Consider the following 20,073-nt stretch of genomic DNA (forward strand, 5'->3'; position numbering starts at 1 on the left):
GAAAATGCAGGTGCAACCGAGATCTGACTGAAAGGAGAAATGTTTAAACACAAGAGATTCTGCAGATGCTGGAAATCCAAAACAATAGACACAAAATGCTGGAGGAAGTCTACAGGTCAGGCAGCATCTGTATGAATAACAGTTGACATGCCGGTCCAAGACCCTTCCTCAGGACTGGAAAGGAAGGGGGAAGATTGCCAGAATAAAAAGGTTGGGATGAGTGGAAAGAGGACGAGCTAGAAAGTGAAAGGTGAAGACAGGTTGGTGGAGAGGTATAGGGCTGAAGGAGAAGGGAATCTGTTTGGAGAGGAGAGTGGACCATGGGAGGAAAGGGGGAGCACCAGGAGGAGATGACAGGCGAGTGAGGAGGAGAAGTGGTAAGAGGAAAGAGTAGAGAATGGTCAAAGAGAGGAGGGGAGGGAAAAGAAGAGGAAAAAAAAGTTACCAGAAGGAGAAATCGATGTTCATGCCATCAGGTTGGAGGCTACCTAGAGGGAACATGAAGTGTTTCTCCTCCATCCTGAGAGTGGTCCTCGTTGGGCAGAAGCTGAGGCCATGAACTGACATGACAGGAGGGGGATAGGAATAAAATGCTTGGCATCTGGAAATTCTGCTTTTGGCGGATGGAGCTAAGGTGCTCGAGAAAGCCATCCCCCAATTTAAATTGGGTCTCACCAATGTAGAGGAGGTTGCATCAGGAGAACTGGATACAGTACACGACCTCAACAGATTGCAGTGAAGTTGCTGCCTCACCTGGAAGGACTGTTTAGGGAGGACATGAATGGTATGGCATTTCAGTTGCTTGTAGGGGTATGTGCCAGAAAGGAGATTAGTGGGGAGGAATGAGATGGACAAGAAAATCATGGAGGGAGCAATCCCTGCAGAAAGCGGGGAGAGTGTCGGGTGGGGGGGGGGGGGGTTGCGGTTGGAGTAAAGATGTGTTTAGTTGTAGGATCCTGTTGAAAATGGAAGAAGTAGCAGAGAATGCAGTGTTGGAAAAGTTCGCTGTGCTCCATTTGAAAAGCTGATTTTTTTTTTTAAAAAGTGATGATGATTCTCAGCAGATCAGACACAATATGGAAAGAGAAAGAGAGTTAATATTTTCAGGTCAATTATTCATTATGACTGAAGAAAAGCCTGTATAATTTATGTTCTGTGTTTTGCCTGAGTCAATATGTCTGTGATGCTGCTGGATGCAAGATTTAAATTGTACTTTGTCGACAATAAACTTGACTTGATTAGACATTCCAGTTTAGAAGAATAGCACATGTCCTCATTAAAGGATGGTAAAGAGACTTTCTCAGCTCGCTTGTTCCCAATATCTTTGGGGTTTTGCTCCAAGAGCCAGTGGGCTGCTTCTTTATTTGAGCATTAGTCAATTAGATTAATGTTATCAGCAAATCTCGCCTTCTGTAATATTCTGATCTTTTAGGAAGGGTAGGTAATTGATAACATAGCTTATGATGGAGGGTGTACTGACAAAAGACTGATCCAAGATCAGACAAAACAATTGCCTCTTGTGACATGCCCTCAGCTCCAATGATGCTCCAAAAGTCCAATTCTTTATTTTGATCTTTTATTTACAATTAGAAAACCTACAATGAAACATTATTGAGCTTTATCTCAGCGGTCAGCAAAGATATGACCTCCACTGGCCTGTCCAAGCTGCAAACTGCCCTGAAGTAAGCATGAATATGAAACTTATTCCCTTCACCTTAACCACGCCCCCACTAATGTGACTAGTTACCATAATACACACAATGTATACACAGCACAGAATACATGGCACCTAGAATGGGTTCGACCTCTGCTCAGCATCCATGTACTTCGGAAAGCTGAGACGGGATTCTCAATAGGCTGGAGAAACTGCACCAACCCAACAACCACCTCCCTTCCATCATCTGTCTCGGCAACTGTCAATATTAATGATAATAATATTAACATTATCTGTTAATATTATTGTGTTAATACAACTTTATGTGCTGTATTTTATGTACGTACTGTGCTTTGCACTTTGGCCCCAGAGGAACGTTGTTCTGTTTATCTGTAAACGTGTACAGTTGAATGACAATAAACTTGAACAAGGCAGGTGCAGTTCCCGGAGACTCCGCAGGCGGTGCTGCAGGCGCCCAACTCCGGGGGCGGGGCCTGGTCCGACTCCGCCTGCGCCCGAGCCAATTGCAAGTCCTAGTGATTGCCAGCCGGCCTCAACGGCTCAGCCAATAGGAGCGGCGTTCACTCAGAGGCGGAAAGATGGTGACACCGGCGGTGGAGTTATCGTCGCTGGAAAAGACGCTGGGGCTGAAGGGGGTCAGTGAAGGAGTGGGTCGGGGAGGGTGACTGTGGGTCGGTGATATGTGAGTGAGAGAATCGGGAAAGAGTGGAGGTGGGGCGTGGGGCAGGGAGGGTAAGGAAGGTGGGTGAGTGAGTCAGCCGGTCGGGTCGCGGGTGTTGGAGTGCGAGGGAGTGGATGGATGCAGGGTGACTGAGGAACGGGAAGACCAACCCCGGTCACCCAACTCTTGCGTCACCCTCCCTGCACCGCACCACTTTCTCATTCTGTATTGGTGCATTTCCCTTCCACTTCTCCTTTACCTCCCTTTTCCCTTCTGTTAACCGTCCCTTCCTCTCCTTCCCCCTCCCTTTCACTTTCCCCCATCTCACCCTCGGCTCCCCGCCCCTTCGCGTTCTGTCACCTGGCTGACCCCTCTTCTCCATCCCTTCTCTGCTGTCACTCGCTCCTTCTGGTTTTCTGGAATTTGTAACTTTAAAGGGTGGTAGTTGAGGAAACCTTTAAATTTGGGTGAGTATTTGGAGTGGCCTAACATGTTGTGGATCAAGGACTGGTCAGTGGAATTTATCTAAACAGATCTTTCTTGGTCGGGTAATGTTGGGCTGTGATGGTGAGAGTTTAAATGATAGTATAACATATATATAGAGATTTTTAAATCTATAGTAGTTAGTAGTGATTCAGGAGTAATATTCTTACCACTGACTCAGGTCTTTTGGTTAAAGCTCCTAACGTTGCTTCTGGAACGTGATGTAACTGCAGTTACAAATCATGATGCTATTGCTACTCTGGTAAGGAAGTGAGCAACAAAATGATTCTGCAGTTGTGAGTAATCAGCCTGTTTCTTCAAGCATAATCTAATGCTTTTGAGACTGTTTATAACAGCAAGAGGTTATATAAAGTAAATAGGGTGTTTCAAGTCTATGGAGACAATTCTGGCTGTTCCTGACAGCTCTGAAGAAAATCACTAGCATGATGTCCTGATGCAAGTCTGAGGTTTGGAGAGTGATATATGACATCAAATCTTTCAAAAGTGTTGCTGCTAGGCTCCAGTGAGCAACTATTCTCTTTGATCAGGTCAGACCCATGTAGGATAGGGGACAGTATTCCTCAACTATGGAGGAAGGGTCAGAGGGTGAGGCAAATTAATTGAAATGTTTCTCATAAACTTTTTTTTAATTATAAATTACTTGCATCAATTTGTAAAGCTTCAGAATGTCTCTAAATGTCTTGATTCTTGCTTTCTTTCAAAACATGACAGGGTGTTGAGTTGGGGGGACGTTGCACCAGCAATATGCCATATGATGATGAGTCACTGCCCCACTCCAATGAGGTTGCCCCAGCATCTATATTAATTGAGTGTGATTGATCCTAGGCAGCAGCTTTAGGTGTACAATTCCATCTGTCGCAATCTAAAGGCTGGTGTATTTCAAAGCAGGTTGATCATGGAATAAAAGACTTGTGTCATCCTGAGCCTACAAGTGCTATGAACCTATCCTGTCATCATCCTCCTTTTAGATCCTTTGCTAAGACGTATGGATAGAGTTAATTAGGGAAGTGATTTGGCTTTTTAAGAGTTGCTATAAGGATAGGTGACATTTTCCATTGATCACTTCCGAAACCTCTGGCATCTCCTTAAAAGCAGTTTTGTTTTACATATTGATCTCTGAATGACAACAAATCACGATTTCACGTCTTCAGAACATAGAATGCTACAACTTTGGCTGACAGTGATGTACTAACATTACCTACTCTATGATCAATCTAACCCTTGCATCCTACACGGCCCTCCATTTTTCTATCATCCCTGTGTTTAACAAAAAAACATAGCCATTTCTCCCCTGGGAAAATGTCTCTGCTTATCCGCTTGATCTATGCCTCTTATCATCATGTACACATCTATAAAGTGTCCTCCTCATCCTTCTTTGTTCTAAAGAGAAAAGCAGCCTGACACCCACCCCCATGCTGCTCCTATGTCTTATGGTCTAATATTCCAAGTGTGGTCTAACCAGGGTATTATACCCTGGTGCTGGGGTAAAATGGAGCTGCAATATTACCTCAGGGCTTTTGAGCTCAATCCCCCGACTATTGAAGACCAACACATCATATGCCTTCTTAACAACCTTTCAACTTTGGTGGCAACTTTGAAGGATCTATGGACATGGACCCCAAGATCCTAAACTTATCTGAACCCCTTCCTGTGAAATTGTACAACACCCTTTTTGTGTTGCCAGTTATTTCCTCTGCATTCTCATTAATTCTGCAAGACCATCTATGGAGTTCACCCACCAGTGTTTTTAGAGCAGCAGTGGGTGTACAGTGCTAACTGCTTTGACCTGCTCTGCAGGTTAGTGAATTGCCATTTTCTGATCTGGGACCCAGTGACCAACTCTCATTGTATACTAGCAGATAATTGTATACTAGCAGAATGTACAGAGCAAATATAGAGATTGATTAGAGCACAGAAATAGACCGTTTGGCCCACTGAGTCCACACGTGCTATCACTTTACTGTTTTTTTTGATCTCCACGTTTGTCTCAAATCCCACCACCTAGGGTACACACTTGGATGTTCCTCAATTTGAAATTGTCATTTAAACAACATTTTTAAAAGATCCCACTTAGAGTTACAGCTTTTGTTATTGCTGGAGTGAAATTTAAGTGGGAAAAGCTTTTACACTTTATCACACTGGTTGACTTCTTCCTGCAAACCTCCACCCTGAAGTTTAGATGTACAAATTGATCTAGAAAAGAGATAAACAATTATTCAAGGTTCATTAAATTTATTATCAAAATATGTATGTGTCACCATATATTACCTGAGATACATTTTCTTGCACACATTTGCAAGAAAATAAAGAAACATGATAGACTTTATGAAAAACTGTAGATAACAAAGACTGACAAACTGCAATGTGCAAATGAAGACAAATCCTGCTAATAATAAATAAATTATAATGAGAGCATGAGTTGTAGAGTCCTTGAAAGTGAGTCTATAGATTATGGAGTCAGTTTAACGTTGAGGCAAGTAAAATTTTTCATGCTGTTCAGGAGCCTAGGATAATAGTGTTGTTTTATGTTGATCTACTTTTCTTCTGACGGTCTATAGGTACAAGGGTAATCTGAAGCTGTTAAGCCAGTGCACATATTAAAAGCAAAATCCCATTTGATTGGCTCACTAGTCCACCTGGCCACATTACCTAAAAATTGATAAATATTTGATTAATAAGGTATATACAGCTATTTTCTTGAGTAACCCATCCTTTGGTTTACAGTTTATAAATGTTTATACAATATACTGTAGGAGCATGGCTTGTTAAATAATCTTTTGTGACTTTGCAGGTTCCAGTGCTGCAGACAAATAATGGACCTTGTTTAGAGGGGTTGACAACCATTGCGTCTCATCTGGTAAAAGCAGCTAAAAAAGAGGAACTACTGGGGACCACCCCTGAGAAGTGTGCTGTTGTTCAGCAGTGGCTTGAATATAGAGTAATTCAAGTAGACAATTGTACCACTCAAGATGATAAAAAAATCATTTTAAAGGTATGGGTTAATTTAATTTCCTGTGGGGTAGCTGAATGAAAAGTTGACTGCTTATCATTTTCATTTGTGAGCTATATTGCCCCATGTCTCATTGACCTTCCAAAGTTATATGTAATTTGTGCCCAGGAGGTCAAGGTCTGAAGTAGTCAATGGCTATCTTGGGCTAATGGTCTGAGCTTATTCTTTTTTTTTTCAATCTGGCCTCTCCTACCTGCTCCTCTTCTGTGCCATTATTGCAATTGTACCAATATACAGCCAGAAGTCTTGGTATTCGTTGATACTGATGACATAAGTAGAAAAAGGGAGGAGGTCCTGAAGAGAGAATTCAGGGAGTTAGGTAGGAAGCTGAAAGGTAGGACCTCTAGGGTAGTAATCTCAGGATTGCTACCTGTGCCACCTGCTGGCAATTGCAAGACTAGCATGATCAGGCGTATTTATGTGTGGCTGAGATTCCTGGATCATTGGGGCCTCTTCAGGGAGAGGTATGACATGTACAAAAAGGACGGATTACACCTGAACTCAAAGGGGTCCAATATCCTAGTGGGTACATTTAATAGACCTGTTAAGGATGGTTTAAATTAATTTGGCAGGGGGTTGGGAACCGGAATGATAGGGCTGAGGAAGGGGAAAACAAATAAATCAAAGATAGCCTGCAGCAGAGATTATAGAAAGAACAGGCAGGAGATGAGGCTTAGTCAAAGCCAGTGTCATGAGTTAAAGGGCAATAGAGGCGTGGTGCAGTTAAAACAGAAAGCAACAAATACTAGACTGAGAGTGTTGTATTTGAATGCACACAGCATGAGGAATAAAATGAATGCTACAGATTGGCAAGTATGACATTGTGGCCATCTCTGGAACATGGCTAAAGGATGGCTGCCATTGGGAGCTGAACATCCAAGGATATATGGTGTATTGGAAGGATAAGTTAGTAGGCAGAGGGGGTGGTGTGGCTTTGTGTACAAGAAATTATATTAAATCTTTGGAAAGCCATGACATAGGATTGGAAGGTGTAGAGTCTCTATGGGTTGAGTTAAGAAGTGGCAAAAGTAAAAGGACTCTAATGGCAGTTGTATTCAGGCCTCCAAACAGCAGCTGAGATGTGGATTACAAATTACAGCAGGAGATAGCAAAGGTGTGTCAGAAAGGTAATGTCATGATAATAGTTGGGGATTTTAACATGAAAGTGGATTGGGAAAACCAGATCAATATTGGACCTCAGGAGAGAATTTGTAGAATGTCTAAGGAATGGCTTTTTAGAACAGCTTGTTGTTGAGCCCACTAGGGGATCGGCTGTGCTGGATTGGGTGTTGTGCAATAATCTGGAGGTGATAAGAGAACTTAAGGTTAAGGAACCCTTAGGGAACAGTGATCACAATATGACCAAGTTCACATTGAAATTTGAGAGGGAAAAAATAAAATGCAGTGTGTCAGTATTTCAGTGGAATATAGGAAATTACAATGGCATGATAAGGGAACTGGCCGAAGTTGACTGGAAAGGGACATTTGCAGGAAGGACAGCAGAGCAGCAATGGCTGGAACTTTTTGCGAGAAATTTTTGCATGACCCTCTGCAGCTCCTTTCCGTCCTGTGCAGTAGCCCCTTCCCCCATAACAGACAGTGATGCAGCCAGTCAGAACGTCTATAGAACATCTACAGTACATCTGTAGAATTTTTTGAGTGTTGTTGTCGACATACCAAATCTCGTCAAACTCATAATGAAGTTGCTGTTTTGCCTTCTTTATAGCTGCATAGCTATGTTGGGACCAGGTTAGGTCCTCTAAGATCTTGACATCCAGGAACTTGAAACTGCTCACTCTCTCTGCTTCTGATCCCTCTGTGAGGATTGTTCTGTGATCCTTCGTCTTACTGACATTGAGTGCAAGGTTGTTGCTGCGACACCATTCCACTAGTTGGTATATCTCGCTCCTGTATGCCCTCTCTTCTCCATCTGATATTCTACCAACAATAGTTGTATCTTCAGCAAATTCATAGTTGATATTTGAGCTATGCCTAGCCACACAGTCATGGGTATAGAGAGAGTAGAGCAGTGGGCTAAGCACACACCCCTGAGGTGCACCAGTGTTGATCATCAGCGAGGAGGAAATATTATCACCAGTCCACACAGATTGTGGACTTCCGGTTAGGAAGTTGAGGATCCAATTGCAGAGGGAGATACAGTGGCACAGGTTCTATAACTTACCGATCAGGATTGTGGGAATGATGGTGTAAAATGCTGAGCAATAGTCGATGAACAGCATCCGGACATAGGTGTTTGTATTGTTCAGGATGTCCAGTGGTGGGTTAAGTTCATATTTTCTTTGTAAATAAAATATGACGTGTCATTTATATCTGAACGAGACAAGAAACAAACATATATTTTATTTATCACAAGGTTGAACATTGCTATACTGCTTAATTGCCTGTGTCAATGTTGACTATTGCTTTCTAATTGAGTTTGCATTGAATGGTCAGTGTTACAGACAAATCTATCGTGAGCAGCTCCCTGATTGTTGTCATCATGTGCCAAGAGAATATATCATTGAATATGAAGATGCCCTTCCAAATATATTTTATCAGTGTTACAAGAGTACAGTTTATTATTTGCCTATAATTAGATCAAGACTAAGTGATTTTACTTAAGGTAATTTAAGTATAGTATGGTAATTACAGTTCTCCCTGTATTTATGACAGTTTGCCACATGAGAATCCCAATTAAATACCTATTAATTTATGGAGCTGTTGTATTTTGTACCATTGAGCAATTGCTGGTGCAAATATTGGACCACTTACTCAGAACCTGGGTGAATTCACAATTTTAAAAAAACCCTAATGACTGTGGTTCTTTATTTAGAAATATTTGTATGTATCCAGAGTAACTTTTAACATAGGTAAAGTAAAATATGTACAGGTTCTCATTTTGTTTTTGTCCCTACAGGACCTCAATTGCTATCTTGAGGATAAGGTTTATCTGGCAGGAAACAGCTTCACTTTAGCAGATATCATGTTGTACAATGGTCTTCATCCTATTGTGGTAAGTGATTTGTAGAACCTTGTAAAGTTATCTCTTGCACTTTCTCTGAATAGGATATATGGATCCTGTTTAACTGCTGTGAAAGATGGTTAATTCCAACAGCACCAAGGTCAATTTAATGGGTTTTTTTATCAGGAGAGATGATAAAATGTCATACACCTTCTTGTTTCAATGCAGTAAAATGTATCGAAGAATCCAGGGGGATATGTGACAAGGTGCATTTAATGGCTTCTGTTTTATCTTTTGAATAGTCTACTTTCTCTCTGCATGTAAGTGAACATTGCTCTAAAACTGTTGAGTTTTTAAATTTCTATGCAAACCCCTTAAAGTTTTGACCCAAGACCAACTATCCTAAATTTAGAAGGGAATTACTATAGAAAATCACAGCAATTATAGTCATTCATAAGCCAGTCCACATTCACAAATGTTGCATCAACTCTATCTACTCATTCTCAAGTTGATTACCTTTGTCCTTGTTTTAACCATATTTGGACAGAAACATACAGACATTAATTTACTTTTAGGATATTTCTGGAGAATTATTTAGGTAGGTTGGAAGAATGTAGAAGGATTGAGATCAATTCGAGTTGTGTGTTTGAGGCACTCACTATAAAGAACATGAGGTTCCATACATAATATTTTGATGCAACAGTTGACCTGTACAATCACTTCTGTGTACTGTATTCTGTACTCACAACATGGTCTCCACACTTGTGAAACCTGATGTAAGCTGGGTGACTGCATTACCGGACATCTCTATAACTCCTGACTTCCAGTTACTCATCATTTAAATGTTCCATCCATTTTCTGGCCTTTTTTTGAATTGTTATATTGTTCTAATAGGGCTCAATCTCATTTCATTGGACATGTTAGAATCTACACTGAATTCAACAATTTCAGATAAATGCTATCCAGTTCGTACCGGAGCTGACCAAATGAAAGATTGTGACGTTAACTTAGTTCTTCTCTGTATATCTCAGAGGTATTTCCAAAGTTCCATTTCATTTTAGATTTCTAGCCATTGACATCAAAGTTGGTGCTGTTCCTCAGTGTTCGCTGGGCAGAAGATGATGCATTGTGTTTAATTGCAGACCGCTGCAACATTCATGGACTCGGGGACTTGGACCGTATTTTTTGTGTGATTGTATTTTAGTGCTGTCTGATGTGTGCTGTGTGTGCCCTGTGCTGTGCGTGACTGTTTGTACTGTGTTTGGCCGTATTAATAGATATTTGTGTATGGTTGAATGACAATTTAAGCTTGAAAACATTTTAGGTTATGTTGATAACCATTGATTTAACATTCAAGAAGCTTGTATTTACAGTACTGAAATGTCTGTGGAACTCTTTACAATAATGCTGTTAAATGTTTACATGTAATAAGTTAGGTGTCTTAATGTCATGACTGACAGTAAGGTTAACTTCAAAACCTCTTTAGAGCCACCAAACATTTAATTCAAAGCAATCAAAAATAAATCCTTTTCAAATTTTGATAATATGTTTGCCAAACTTTAGCTGTGATTAAGACTGGGATAACTTTGCATTCATATTCCATTGCCCACAAGGACTGTGTCACTTACTTAGATAGAAGGAAGACGATCAAAGATTTCAACTAGTAGTGCTTCTTCAAGGCTGTTGGCAGTACTCAATCAAAATACCCTTTGCTGAATCAGCAATTGCAAGCATTGTTGATATGAGAATAGTAATGGCTATAACATTTTAATCTAAGAATTGCTGAACTTGTTTTTTTTTGCTGTTGCCAATTCAAAATGATTTTTTGGAATGCGTGGCAAGTTGGTTAATGCCATTCTATGGTTTTTTTTTAAACATAAGGAACACAAATAGATAAATCCTGAGAAGTCTCATGATTTGATATTTTGTTCAAGAATTACAGATGCATCTCTAAAGGACAGCCTTTATTTCCTTTTTCTCTTTACAGAGTGGGGTGGAATTTAAAGATGTGCAGGGCACTATTTTTTTTAAAACGGAGAGTGGTGGGTGCATGTAATGTGCTGCCAGTGGTGGTGGAGGTTAATATGATAGAAGTGTTTAAGAGGCACATGGATATTCAGAGAATGGAGAATTATAGACTTTGCATAGTCTGAAAGGATTAATTTAATTAGATGTAATTAGTTTGGCACAAGGCACAGAGCCCTTTTCCTCTTCCAACTACCACCTCTTAGAAACTGTCCCACCCACACACCTTCCCCTATCTTCTGCCAGCTTCTACTCGTCCTTTCCACTCCCCCTCCATCTTATCCTGGCCTTTGCCCCTTTCCTTTCCAGTCCTGATCAAGGGTCTCGGTCCTAAATGCTGCCTGACCTGCTGAGTTACTCCAGCATTTGGTGTGTTGTTTAATGCACAAAGGACCTGTTCCTGTGCTCTATTGTTCTATATCCTAGTAGATCTGTTGCTTCATAGTACCAGAGATCTGGTTTCAATCCTGAATTCGAGTGCTATCGATGTCAAGTTTTCATGTTCTTCCTTTGAGTCCACAGATTTCTTTAAGGTGCTCTGGTTTCCTCCCAAATCCCAAAGACATGCAGATCTGTTGGTTTACTGAATGCTGTAAATTTACCCTGATGTGCAAGTCAGTGGTAGAATCTGGGTATAATGGATGTCAATTGGGTACTAAAAACGGGTGCATTTAGTATTAGTGTAAATGGATAGATAATAGCATGGGCTAGGCTGAAGGGCCTAATTTCATGCTACATCTGCATTGTAAAGTGTATGCTGTAAGTGCAGTAAACAGGAGTTATCAATCTGCGGTCCACAGACGACTCGGTTAATGGTAGGGGTGCATGGCATAAAAAAGGTTGGGAACCCCTGCAGGAAGAGGAAGATATTTAGTAGGGATTTGAGGAAGTTTATTTTGTAGCCAGAGGGTGTTTTTATCTGGAAAGTACTTCTTGAGTGGGAGGTTAAAGTTGCACTTCAGTTGGACCACCCTTGGTAGGTCTTGCACAGTGAATGGTAGGGCATTAAGGAGCACTATAGTACAAAGGGATCTGGGAATATGGGTCCATAATTCTTTGAAAGGTTGTAAAGAAAGCTTTTGATACTTTGTAAATCAAAGTATTGAGTACAGGAGATAGGATTTTATGTTGAAGTTGTATAAGACATTCGTGAGGCCTAATTTGGAGTATTGTGTGCAGTTTTTCGTCACCTATCACAGGAAAGATGTAAATAAGATTAAAAGAGTACAGAGAAAATTTACAAGGATGTTGCCCGGACTGGAGGACCTGAGTATAAGGAAAGATTGAATAGGTTAGGACTTTATTCCTTGGAACGTAGAAGATTGAGGGGAGATTTAATAGAGATGTACAAAATTATGAGGGGTATAGATAGAGTGAATGCAAGCAGGCATTTTCCACTGAGGTTGGGTGGGACTACAACTAGAGGTCATGGGTGAAAGGTGAAATGTTTAAGGGAAACATGCGATGAAACAACTTCACTCAGAGCATTGTGGGAGTGGAATGAGCTGGCAGCACAAGTGCTGCATGTGAGCTTGAGTTCAACAGTTAGGGGGTTTGTATTGGTACATGGTTGGGAGGGGTATGGAGGGCTCTGGTCCTAGTGTAGGTCGATGGGGGAGGCAGTTTAAATGACAACACAGACTAGATGCAGAGCAAGTATATTAAGTGACATTAGTGCAGATGGGTCAGCATTGGACATGATGGGTTGAAGAGCCTGTTTCATGGTTATACTGCATGTACATTTTTGGAGCTAATATTCAAAACTATTGACTGGGAAATGATAGGAGCTGACAGATTCAAAAGAGATTGTAACAAAAAAAAACTGAAACCCCAACACCAAAACGGAAAATGCTGGAAGCAGTTATTAGATCAAGAGTATCGTTGAGAGAAACAGTCAACATTAGGAAGGAATTACTACTTGCTTCTTACCCTAATAAAGACTAAAAAAAAATACAGTAAAAGAATCTGATGTAATTTGATAGAAATTATCCATTTGGATAGTAAGCTGTGTAATACACTGACCTTTGCTGTAAAATAATGTTCAGTGCATTACATTTGATGCATGCTGTGAGGCTTCAGTGAAGTAGAAGATACGATAGCAAGCACTGGGCTCTTTAAAACCCGAAAACTGAAATGAGGTAATTTAGAAAGTTTTCCAAATTGTTGCAAGGGTTCCATTCCCACTCAGTTGCTACTTGAGATTACAGATTAACATTTTTTAACTATTAACTATTCTTTAACTATTAACTATTCTTTAAATAGTTGTGTCAAAAAATTGAAATTTTACTGGAGGTTGAATGTTTAATGTGCCAGATCTTAATGAATTGAATTTCTGGGTTAAATTGTGCTAGTGGAAAATGTCCGGTTCCTTTGGAAATCAACTGCACTTCTGGAAGCTGAGGAAGAATTAAAGCATTGAAGTCCAAGCCCTCATGAAAGTTCAATGCCATTATACTGAACTTTCTGTATATGTTCTGGGACAAGTTGCAATGGTGGTGGAGTACAAACACTTGGATGTTTACCTCTACAACAGATTTGACTGGAAAACCCACACCATAGCTGTTTACAAGAAGGGGATGAGCAGACTCTTATTTTCTAAGGAAGCTGAGATTCTTGAATGTGTGCAGCAGGATGTTGGAGCTCTTTTACCAAACTGTTACAGCAAGCGCGGTCTTCTTTGCTGCTCCCCCAACATAAAGCCGCAATGGTGCTGGTGATGCGAAAAGACTAAATAGACTCATCAAAAAGGCTGAATCCGTCCTTGGCTACAATCCAGACTCTCGAGTTGGTGGTGGAGAGGAGGTCACGAAACAAACTGTTATTCTTCATGGACAATCAGATACATCCTCTCCATGACCTACTGAAAAGGCAGCAGAGCACCCTTTCAAACAGGCTCATTCAGTTCTGCTGTCGCAAGGATCGTTACAAAAACTCTTTCCTACCAAGTGCAATAAGCATATACAGCAGTTCATCTCTGTGCAACAGGAGAACACACATGATATAATAGTCTCTGCTGTCTTATTTCATACATTATTATTGCACATTGGTACATTGTGTATATTATTAGTTAAATCTGAACACTAAGTGTGTTTTTAAATATTGCTGCTGTAACAAAAGAATCTCCCACGCAGAATCAATAATTATTATTATTTCTGCTCCTTGACTCTATTCTCATCAGAACCCAGCAGTTGAGTAGTGACTTTTGAAGAGGGTCAATATGCACTTTTCAAAAGGCTGTTAGTTTTACCCCACAGAGGAATGGCAACCCTGTTAGAAGTTGTTCCTTTTAACTCCTTTTCACATGTTTTTGAGACTTTCTGAATGGGTCCAGCTGCATTAGAATTAGGCCGGTTTTGTTGGGCCGAATGGCCTGTTCTTCGGAAAAACTTTTTAATGTTCTAGTTATTCAAGGGACTAATCCAAAACATCTCAATTACAAGCAACTCAATCTTGTCTTTACTTCAGTATCATCTGTCAGGGATCTGTGTGTATGGAACCAGAGGAGATAGCAGAGGTATTTAATGAGTACTTTGCTTCATTATTCATTATGGAAAAGGATCTTGACGATTGTAGGGATGACTTACATTGGACTGAAAAGCTTGAGCATGTAGACATTAAGAAAGAGGATGTGCTGGAGCTATTGGAAAGCATCAAGTTAGATAAATCAGCAGGACCAGATGAGATGTACCCCAGGCTACTGTGGGGGGAGGGGCGAAGGAGGAGATTGCTGAGCCTTTGGCGATGATCTTTGCATCATCAGTGGGGACAGGAGAGGTTCCAGAGGATTGGAGGTTGCGGATGTTGTTCCATTATTCAAGAAAGGGAGTAGAGATAGCCCAGGAAATTATAGACCAGTGAGTCTTACTTCAGAGGTTGATAAGTTGCTGGAGGAGATCCTGAGAGGCAGGAGTTATGAACATTTGGAGAGGCATAATATGATTAGGAATAGTCAACATGGCTTTGCGAAGGGCAGGTCGTGCCTTACGAGCCTGATTGAATTTTTTGAGGATGTGACTAAACACATTGTTGAAGGTAGAGCAGTAGATGTAGTGTATATGGATTTCAGCAAGGCATTTGACAAGGTACCCCATGCAAGGTTTATTGAGAAAGTAAAGAGACATGAGATCCAAGGGGACATTGCTTTGTGGATCCAGAACTGGCTTGCCCTCAGAAGGCAAAGAGTGGTTGTAGATGAGTCATTCTGCATGGAGGTTTGTGACTAGTGGTGTGCCTCAGGGATCTGTTCTGAGACCCCTACTCTTCGTGATTTTTATAAATGACCTGGATGAGGAAATGGAGGGATGGGTTAGTAAATTTGCTGGTGACACAAAGGTTGGGGGTGTTGGGATAGTGTGGAGGGTTGTCAGAGGTTACAGCGGGACATTGATAGGATGCAAAACTGGGCTGAGAAGTGGCAGATGGAGTTCAACCCAGATAAGTGTGAGGTGGTTCATTTTGGTAGGTCAAATATAATGGCAGAATATAGTATTAATGGTAAGACTCTTGGCAGTGTGGAGGATCAGAGGGATCTCGGGGTCCGATTCCATAGGACACTCGAAGCTGCTGCGCAGGTTAACTCTGTGGTTAAGAAAGCATAAGGTGCATTGGCCTTCATCAATTGTGGAATTGAGTTTAGAAGCTGAGATGTAATATTACAGCTATATAGGACCCTGGTCAGACCCCACTTGGAGTACTGTGTTCAGTTCTGATCATCTTACTACAGGAAGGATGTGGAAGCCATAGAAAGGATGCAGAGGAGATTTACAAGGATGTTGTTGCCTGGATTGGGGAGCATGCCTTATGAGAATAGGTTGAGTGAACTCGGCCTTTTCTCCTTGGAGTGATGGAGGATGAGAGGTGACCTGATAGAGGTGTATAAGATGATGAGAGGCATTGATCATGTGGATAGTTGGGCTTTTTCTCAAGGCTGAAATTGCTAGCATGAGGGGGCACAGTTTTAAGGTGCTTGGAAGCAGGTACAGAGGAGATACAGGGGCAAGATTTTTGTGCAGAGAGTGGTGAGTGCGTGGAAGAGACTTCTGGGCAGGTACATGGAGCTCAGAAAAATAGAGGGCAATGGGTAACCCTAGGTGATTTCTAAGGTAAGGACATGTTCAGCACAGCTTTGTGGGCCGAAGGGCCTGTATTGTGCTGTAGGTTTTCTATGTTTCTATCTCCATCTCTCATATGCTGTGTTCTTCCTTGTGGGCCCTAAGGTTGAAGAAATGCAGGTGACTTCCAAAGCTTTTGCTGTTTTTGGCCATATTAAGGACAATTTGCAATGCTTCAATATAATCCCAACAGTCAAACTGGGTATCAAAGCTGTGGTATGTCTGGTCTGTGTGATTTAGTTCATTGACTGACCCATTTGGATCAATAACTGTTTCACTTGACCTCTGATCTAATTCTTTTAATGTCCATTTTTAGGCTGCACTGACCCATGAAGATCGAGAGAAATATGTGAATGTTTCACGATGGTTCAACCACATCCAGCATTATCCTGGTGTCCGACAACATTCTGCTGCTATCGTCTTTGTAAGAAACAGGCTGTATCCTACTGTCCACTAGAAAAGCTGCATACACTTAGAGGTTGTAACTAAACATAATCTTGTCAGGGTTGAAATGAAGGTTAATAAGGGCACATTTTCTGATCCTAACATAGAAAGGATTGAGCCACCTTTTGTCCGCCTCGATTGTTCGCTTTCTTGTGAAAATGTAACTCTTAAGCTAATTTTTAATTTTCAGTTGTTTTATAAATTGTCTCCACCAATAAGCTGTAGTCTTGTTATTACAGGTTTTTCCTAATGTGCTACTATTTGTTTCGTCAAATCATGTTCAGGATTACAGAGAAAGGGGCCATTTTGCTCACACATGCATATCAGTGTTGATGTTGCACTCCATCTTTCTGAATCCACCTTGTTCATAATTAACTTCACTCCTTAGCTGCCTCTTGTTTATTTAACTACTTCCTCAGGTAGTGGATTCCACATTTTTAACGCTCCTACACTAATGAAGCTTTTCTGACTCCCCAGCATGGTTTCTGTTGACTGTCATGTATTGATATTTAGTTTTGCTTTCCCCTTATCCCTCAACCTGCCCATTTCAAGAGAAGGAAACCCAATCTGTTCAACCCCAAGTGAGAGTTGATTGACTTCTCTGGTACTATCTGACATTTCTTTAGTATTTGCTATACATCTTCATTGTAGTCTGAGTGCACTTCTCCAAATTTAACCGAACCAAAGTTCACTGGAGGTTTCACATAACTTCTTGACTTTTCAATTTTATTTATCTAAAAATAAACCCAAATAGAACTTCCTTTTTGATGATTGGTACTGTAAGATTCTTTATTCTTCAATCACTATTTAGAGTTTACTTAGCCAACATCATTACTTTTGACCAGACCAGAAACAAATCTCATTTCTAAGCAGATTTTTCATTTAAGGTGTTGCAGAGAGTTGGAGTTCTCAAACTGCCACCTTGGTTTGAACGTGGCCTACTGTCTGTCCGTGATATTTTAATCAACTGCTAATTATTCTACCCACTATTGATGGGGACTCTACAGTAAATACTACTTGCCTTCTATTGTGTTTCACTGTGGACTGTGCTGTTAAGTGTGCATTGCTAAGTATATCAACTGATTAATGTTTCTTTTCATGTTAATTGTGGTTGGGAAAAGTTCCACAAGCAATGTGTTTTATGTGGCTTATGTTTTAAAACTGTTCATATTTCTTTTGAATTCTATTGATTTGGTAGGGAAAAGTGCCAATTCTGTAAGAACTTTCTCAATGGCAGCCAGCAACCTTGGATGATTGTGAAAATCTCTGGCTTGAGACTGTACCATTTTTACACAGATCCCCTCTTAAATACAGTGATCGTTTTACATTGTACAATTAATATTTATTGGTGCATGTCTGCAGTTAAAGTATGCTATATTAAATCATAAATTTGAACTGATTTGGTGCCTCATTGTATGTCTTTCTGAATTGTATAAAAACCTTGCAATGTACTGCCAGGCCTGGGAATGCAAGTTTTGACATTCGTTTTCCATGATTCAAAATTATGCCATATTCGAACAAGCTTCAACTTTGTAAGTTTCCAATTCCTTCATGTCATTTCACTAGGAAGACTAACATGGGGGAAAGTGAGATTCCTTCACTTTGCCAGAAACAATTGAAAATCAGGACATCCTTTAAAAGTTGAGAAGCTTTAAATGGGATGAACCCAAGAGAGTTAATATGCAGGCATGTTAAGCAGAGTGGCAAATAGGATATTAGCTTTAATTACTGGGTGCTAATATTGGCAGGAATCTGGAACCACATGGTCTGACTTAACCAATTGAGTGTAAGTAGGTCCTTGATGCAATCAGACCTAGGGTCAGACACATGGACTGGGCTTGCAGCTGGAGCTAGGGCCAGGAAAAATGAGAGCCAGATTTGTGACCCTCTCACTAATAGAAGTTGCACATTCCCCATCTCTGAAAGGTCAATCCATCTCGCAACACTGGCTGAGCATTTAACCAGCTAGCATTACTTTTGCACATGAAACAATCCCAGACCACCCAGGGAAACTCACACAGTCACAGAGAACATGCAAACTTCACACAGACAGAACCCAAGGTCAGGACTGAACTTGAGTCTGTGGTGCTGTGAAGCATCTGTTCTAACCACTACACAAAAGTCCAACAGATTAATTTCCAAGCAGCCACAGCTGTCATTAACAACAGTTTTTGTCATTCACCCAAGTTTCTTGTCTGGGCTGCACGGCCTCTGCAGGTGATGTCAGAAATTAGCCCAGGATGAGGGGCTTTTTATATGATGCTTCTTCATTCAATCCTGCAACCTCAATACTGTGACCTCAAACTTAGAGCAACAGGTCCACACCATCACTACAGAGGCCCCAAGTTTCTGAATGGCTTATGTTGTTCAAGGCATTCTGTAGTAGTTACTTGAAAACAAACCAAAACTGCTCAGAGACTAAGCACAGGGGGGTATGGGGGTATGACACTATGACGTGATCCACAAATAATGACTTCCTAAGTTGAAGAAAGTATGCTAGATCCTTTATTAAGAAGCCAGCAAAGTTGAACACTCTTGTTATGATTTTTTTTAAAACTAAAACTAACGATATAACAAAATAAGTGTTAACTGTATTTAAATGTTAGCGGACAACAACAAAAAAATTCCCCTGACCTACCCCCTGTTCCAACCAGACTAAAAACTGAACCAAGACAAAATGTGAATATGTAACTATACTCTTCGCTTCTGCCACATCCCAATCCACGTGACAAATTACCCATAATAAGCGTGCAACACAGACAGAAAATAGATACATGGCTCCTACATGGTGGACATTTCTTACACCAGCTAGAAGCAAGTCTAGGTGACTGTGCCTCCTATCTACTGGAGTCATGAAGTGATACAGCAAGGAAACGGGCCCTTTGGCCTAACTTGTTAATGATAATCATCATTAACCCAGTCACAGTAATTCTCATAAGTTCCCCGGACTCTGCCCTTCATCTGCACACTAGAGATTATTTATAGCACACCAACTCACACCACCACACGGACCAAGATCAGCATTGAACTCATGTCGCTGGCACAATGAGTTAGCAGTTCTGCCTACTGCACCACTAGGTGACTGGAAGAGATAACTTTATTTTTAAAAGCTGCCTTTCCGTCAGAAAGTTAAACACTGAAGAAACTGTGTGGTTGAATCCTTGTTTTTTTTTAATGCATCGGTGGGTAAACCCAAAACCAGGCCAATATCAGGTGCACCATCTCCACTTGTGCTGCCTAACATTCTGTGAATTATTTTCACTTTGTATCATTGTGACCAAGAATTTGCAACAACTTGTCACCTTTAGACTTAACAGGAAGAACAATATTTTCTTCATTTTGGCCTTTATCGTTTTAGGGAACAGAGGAGTCAACAGAGTGCATGGGTTACTGTGGATAATCTACCTAATTGTTGTCAGTACGGCGTGTTCAATAAAAAACACAACCTTTAATTTTGCCTTTCATTTAACATCAGGATTTTGCGTCCACAAGAAGTTCCTATGGGGAGAATCATTTTTTTTTATTAAACCTTCTTAATGCCCTGCCTCTAAGCACTTAAACCTTTTTAGCCCTTGTGGGTTAACTTGACATGTAATTGACAGCGTCTCTTTTAGTTCAAAAAGGCATCTACCCGCTGGGCACCCAACTGTAGCGAGGACTCTGCAGATCCTGTTTGCTATT

At 40.8% G+C, this 20,073-nt stretch overlaps 1 protein-coding gene across 3 annotated transcripts; it reads left to right on the top strand.

The window, feature by feature from the left end:
- The first annotated feature begins 2,177 nt into the window (after nucleotides 1-2,177).
- Nucleotides 2,178-17,791, top strand: eef1e1 (eukaryotic translation elongation factor 1 epsilon 1). 3 transcript variants are annotated; one of them, XM_073050938.1, is made up of 5 exons: nucleotides 2,210-2,310; nucleotides 3,016-3,081; nucleotides 5,632-5,832; nucleotides 8,768-8,863; nucleotides 16,265-17,791. In XM_073050938.1, exons 1-5 carry the CDS (start codon nucleotides 2,254-2,256, stop codon nucleotides 16,403-16,405), a joined length of 561 nt encoding a protein of 186 aa, XP_072907039.1. In that variant the 5' UTR covers nucleotides 2,210-2,253; the 3' UTR covers nucleotides 16,406-17,791. The 3 variants fall into 3 exon arrangements, with proteins under 3 accessions (XP_072907059.1, XP_072907039.1, XP_072907050.1); XM_073050958.1 differs by lacking the exon at nucleotides 3,016-3,081 and having other exon boundaries at nucleotides 2,178-2,310; XM_073050949.1 differs by lacking the exon at nucleotides 3,016-3,081 and having other exon boundaries at nucleotides 2,253-2,322.
- The last annotated feature ends 2,282 nt before the right edge of the window (nucleotides 17,792-20,073 follow it).

The sequence above is a fragment of the Hemitrygon akajei genome, chromosome 1, assembly GCF_048418815.1.
Source record: "Hemitrygon akajei chromosome 1, sHemAka1.3, whole genome shotgun sequence".
Lineage (NCBI taxonomy): Eukaryota > Metazoa > Chordata > Chondrichthyes > Myliobatiformes > Dasyatidae > Hemitrygon > Hemitrygon akajei.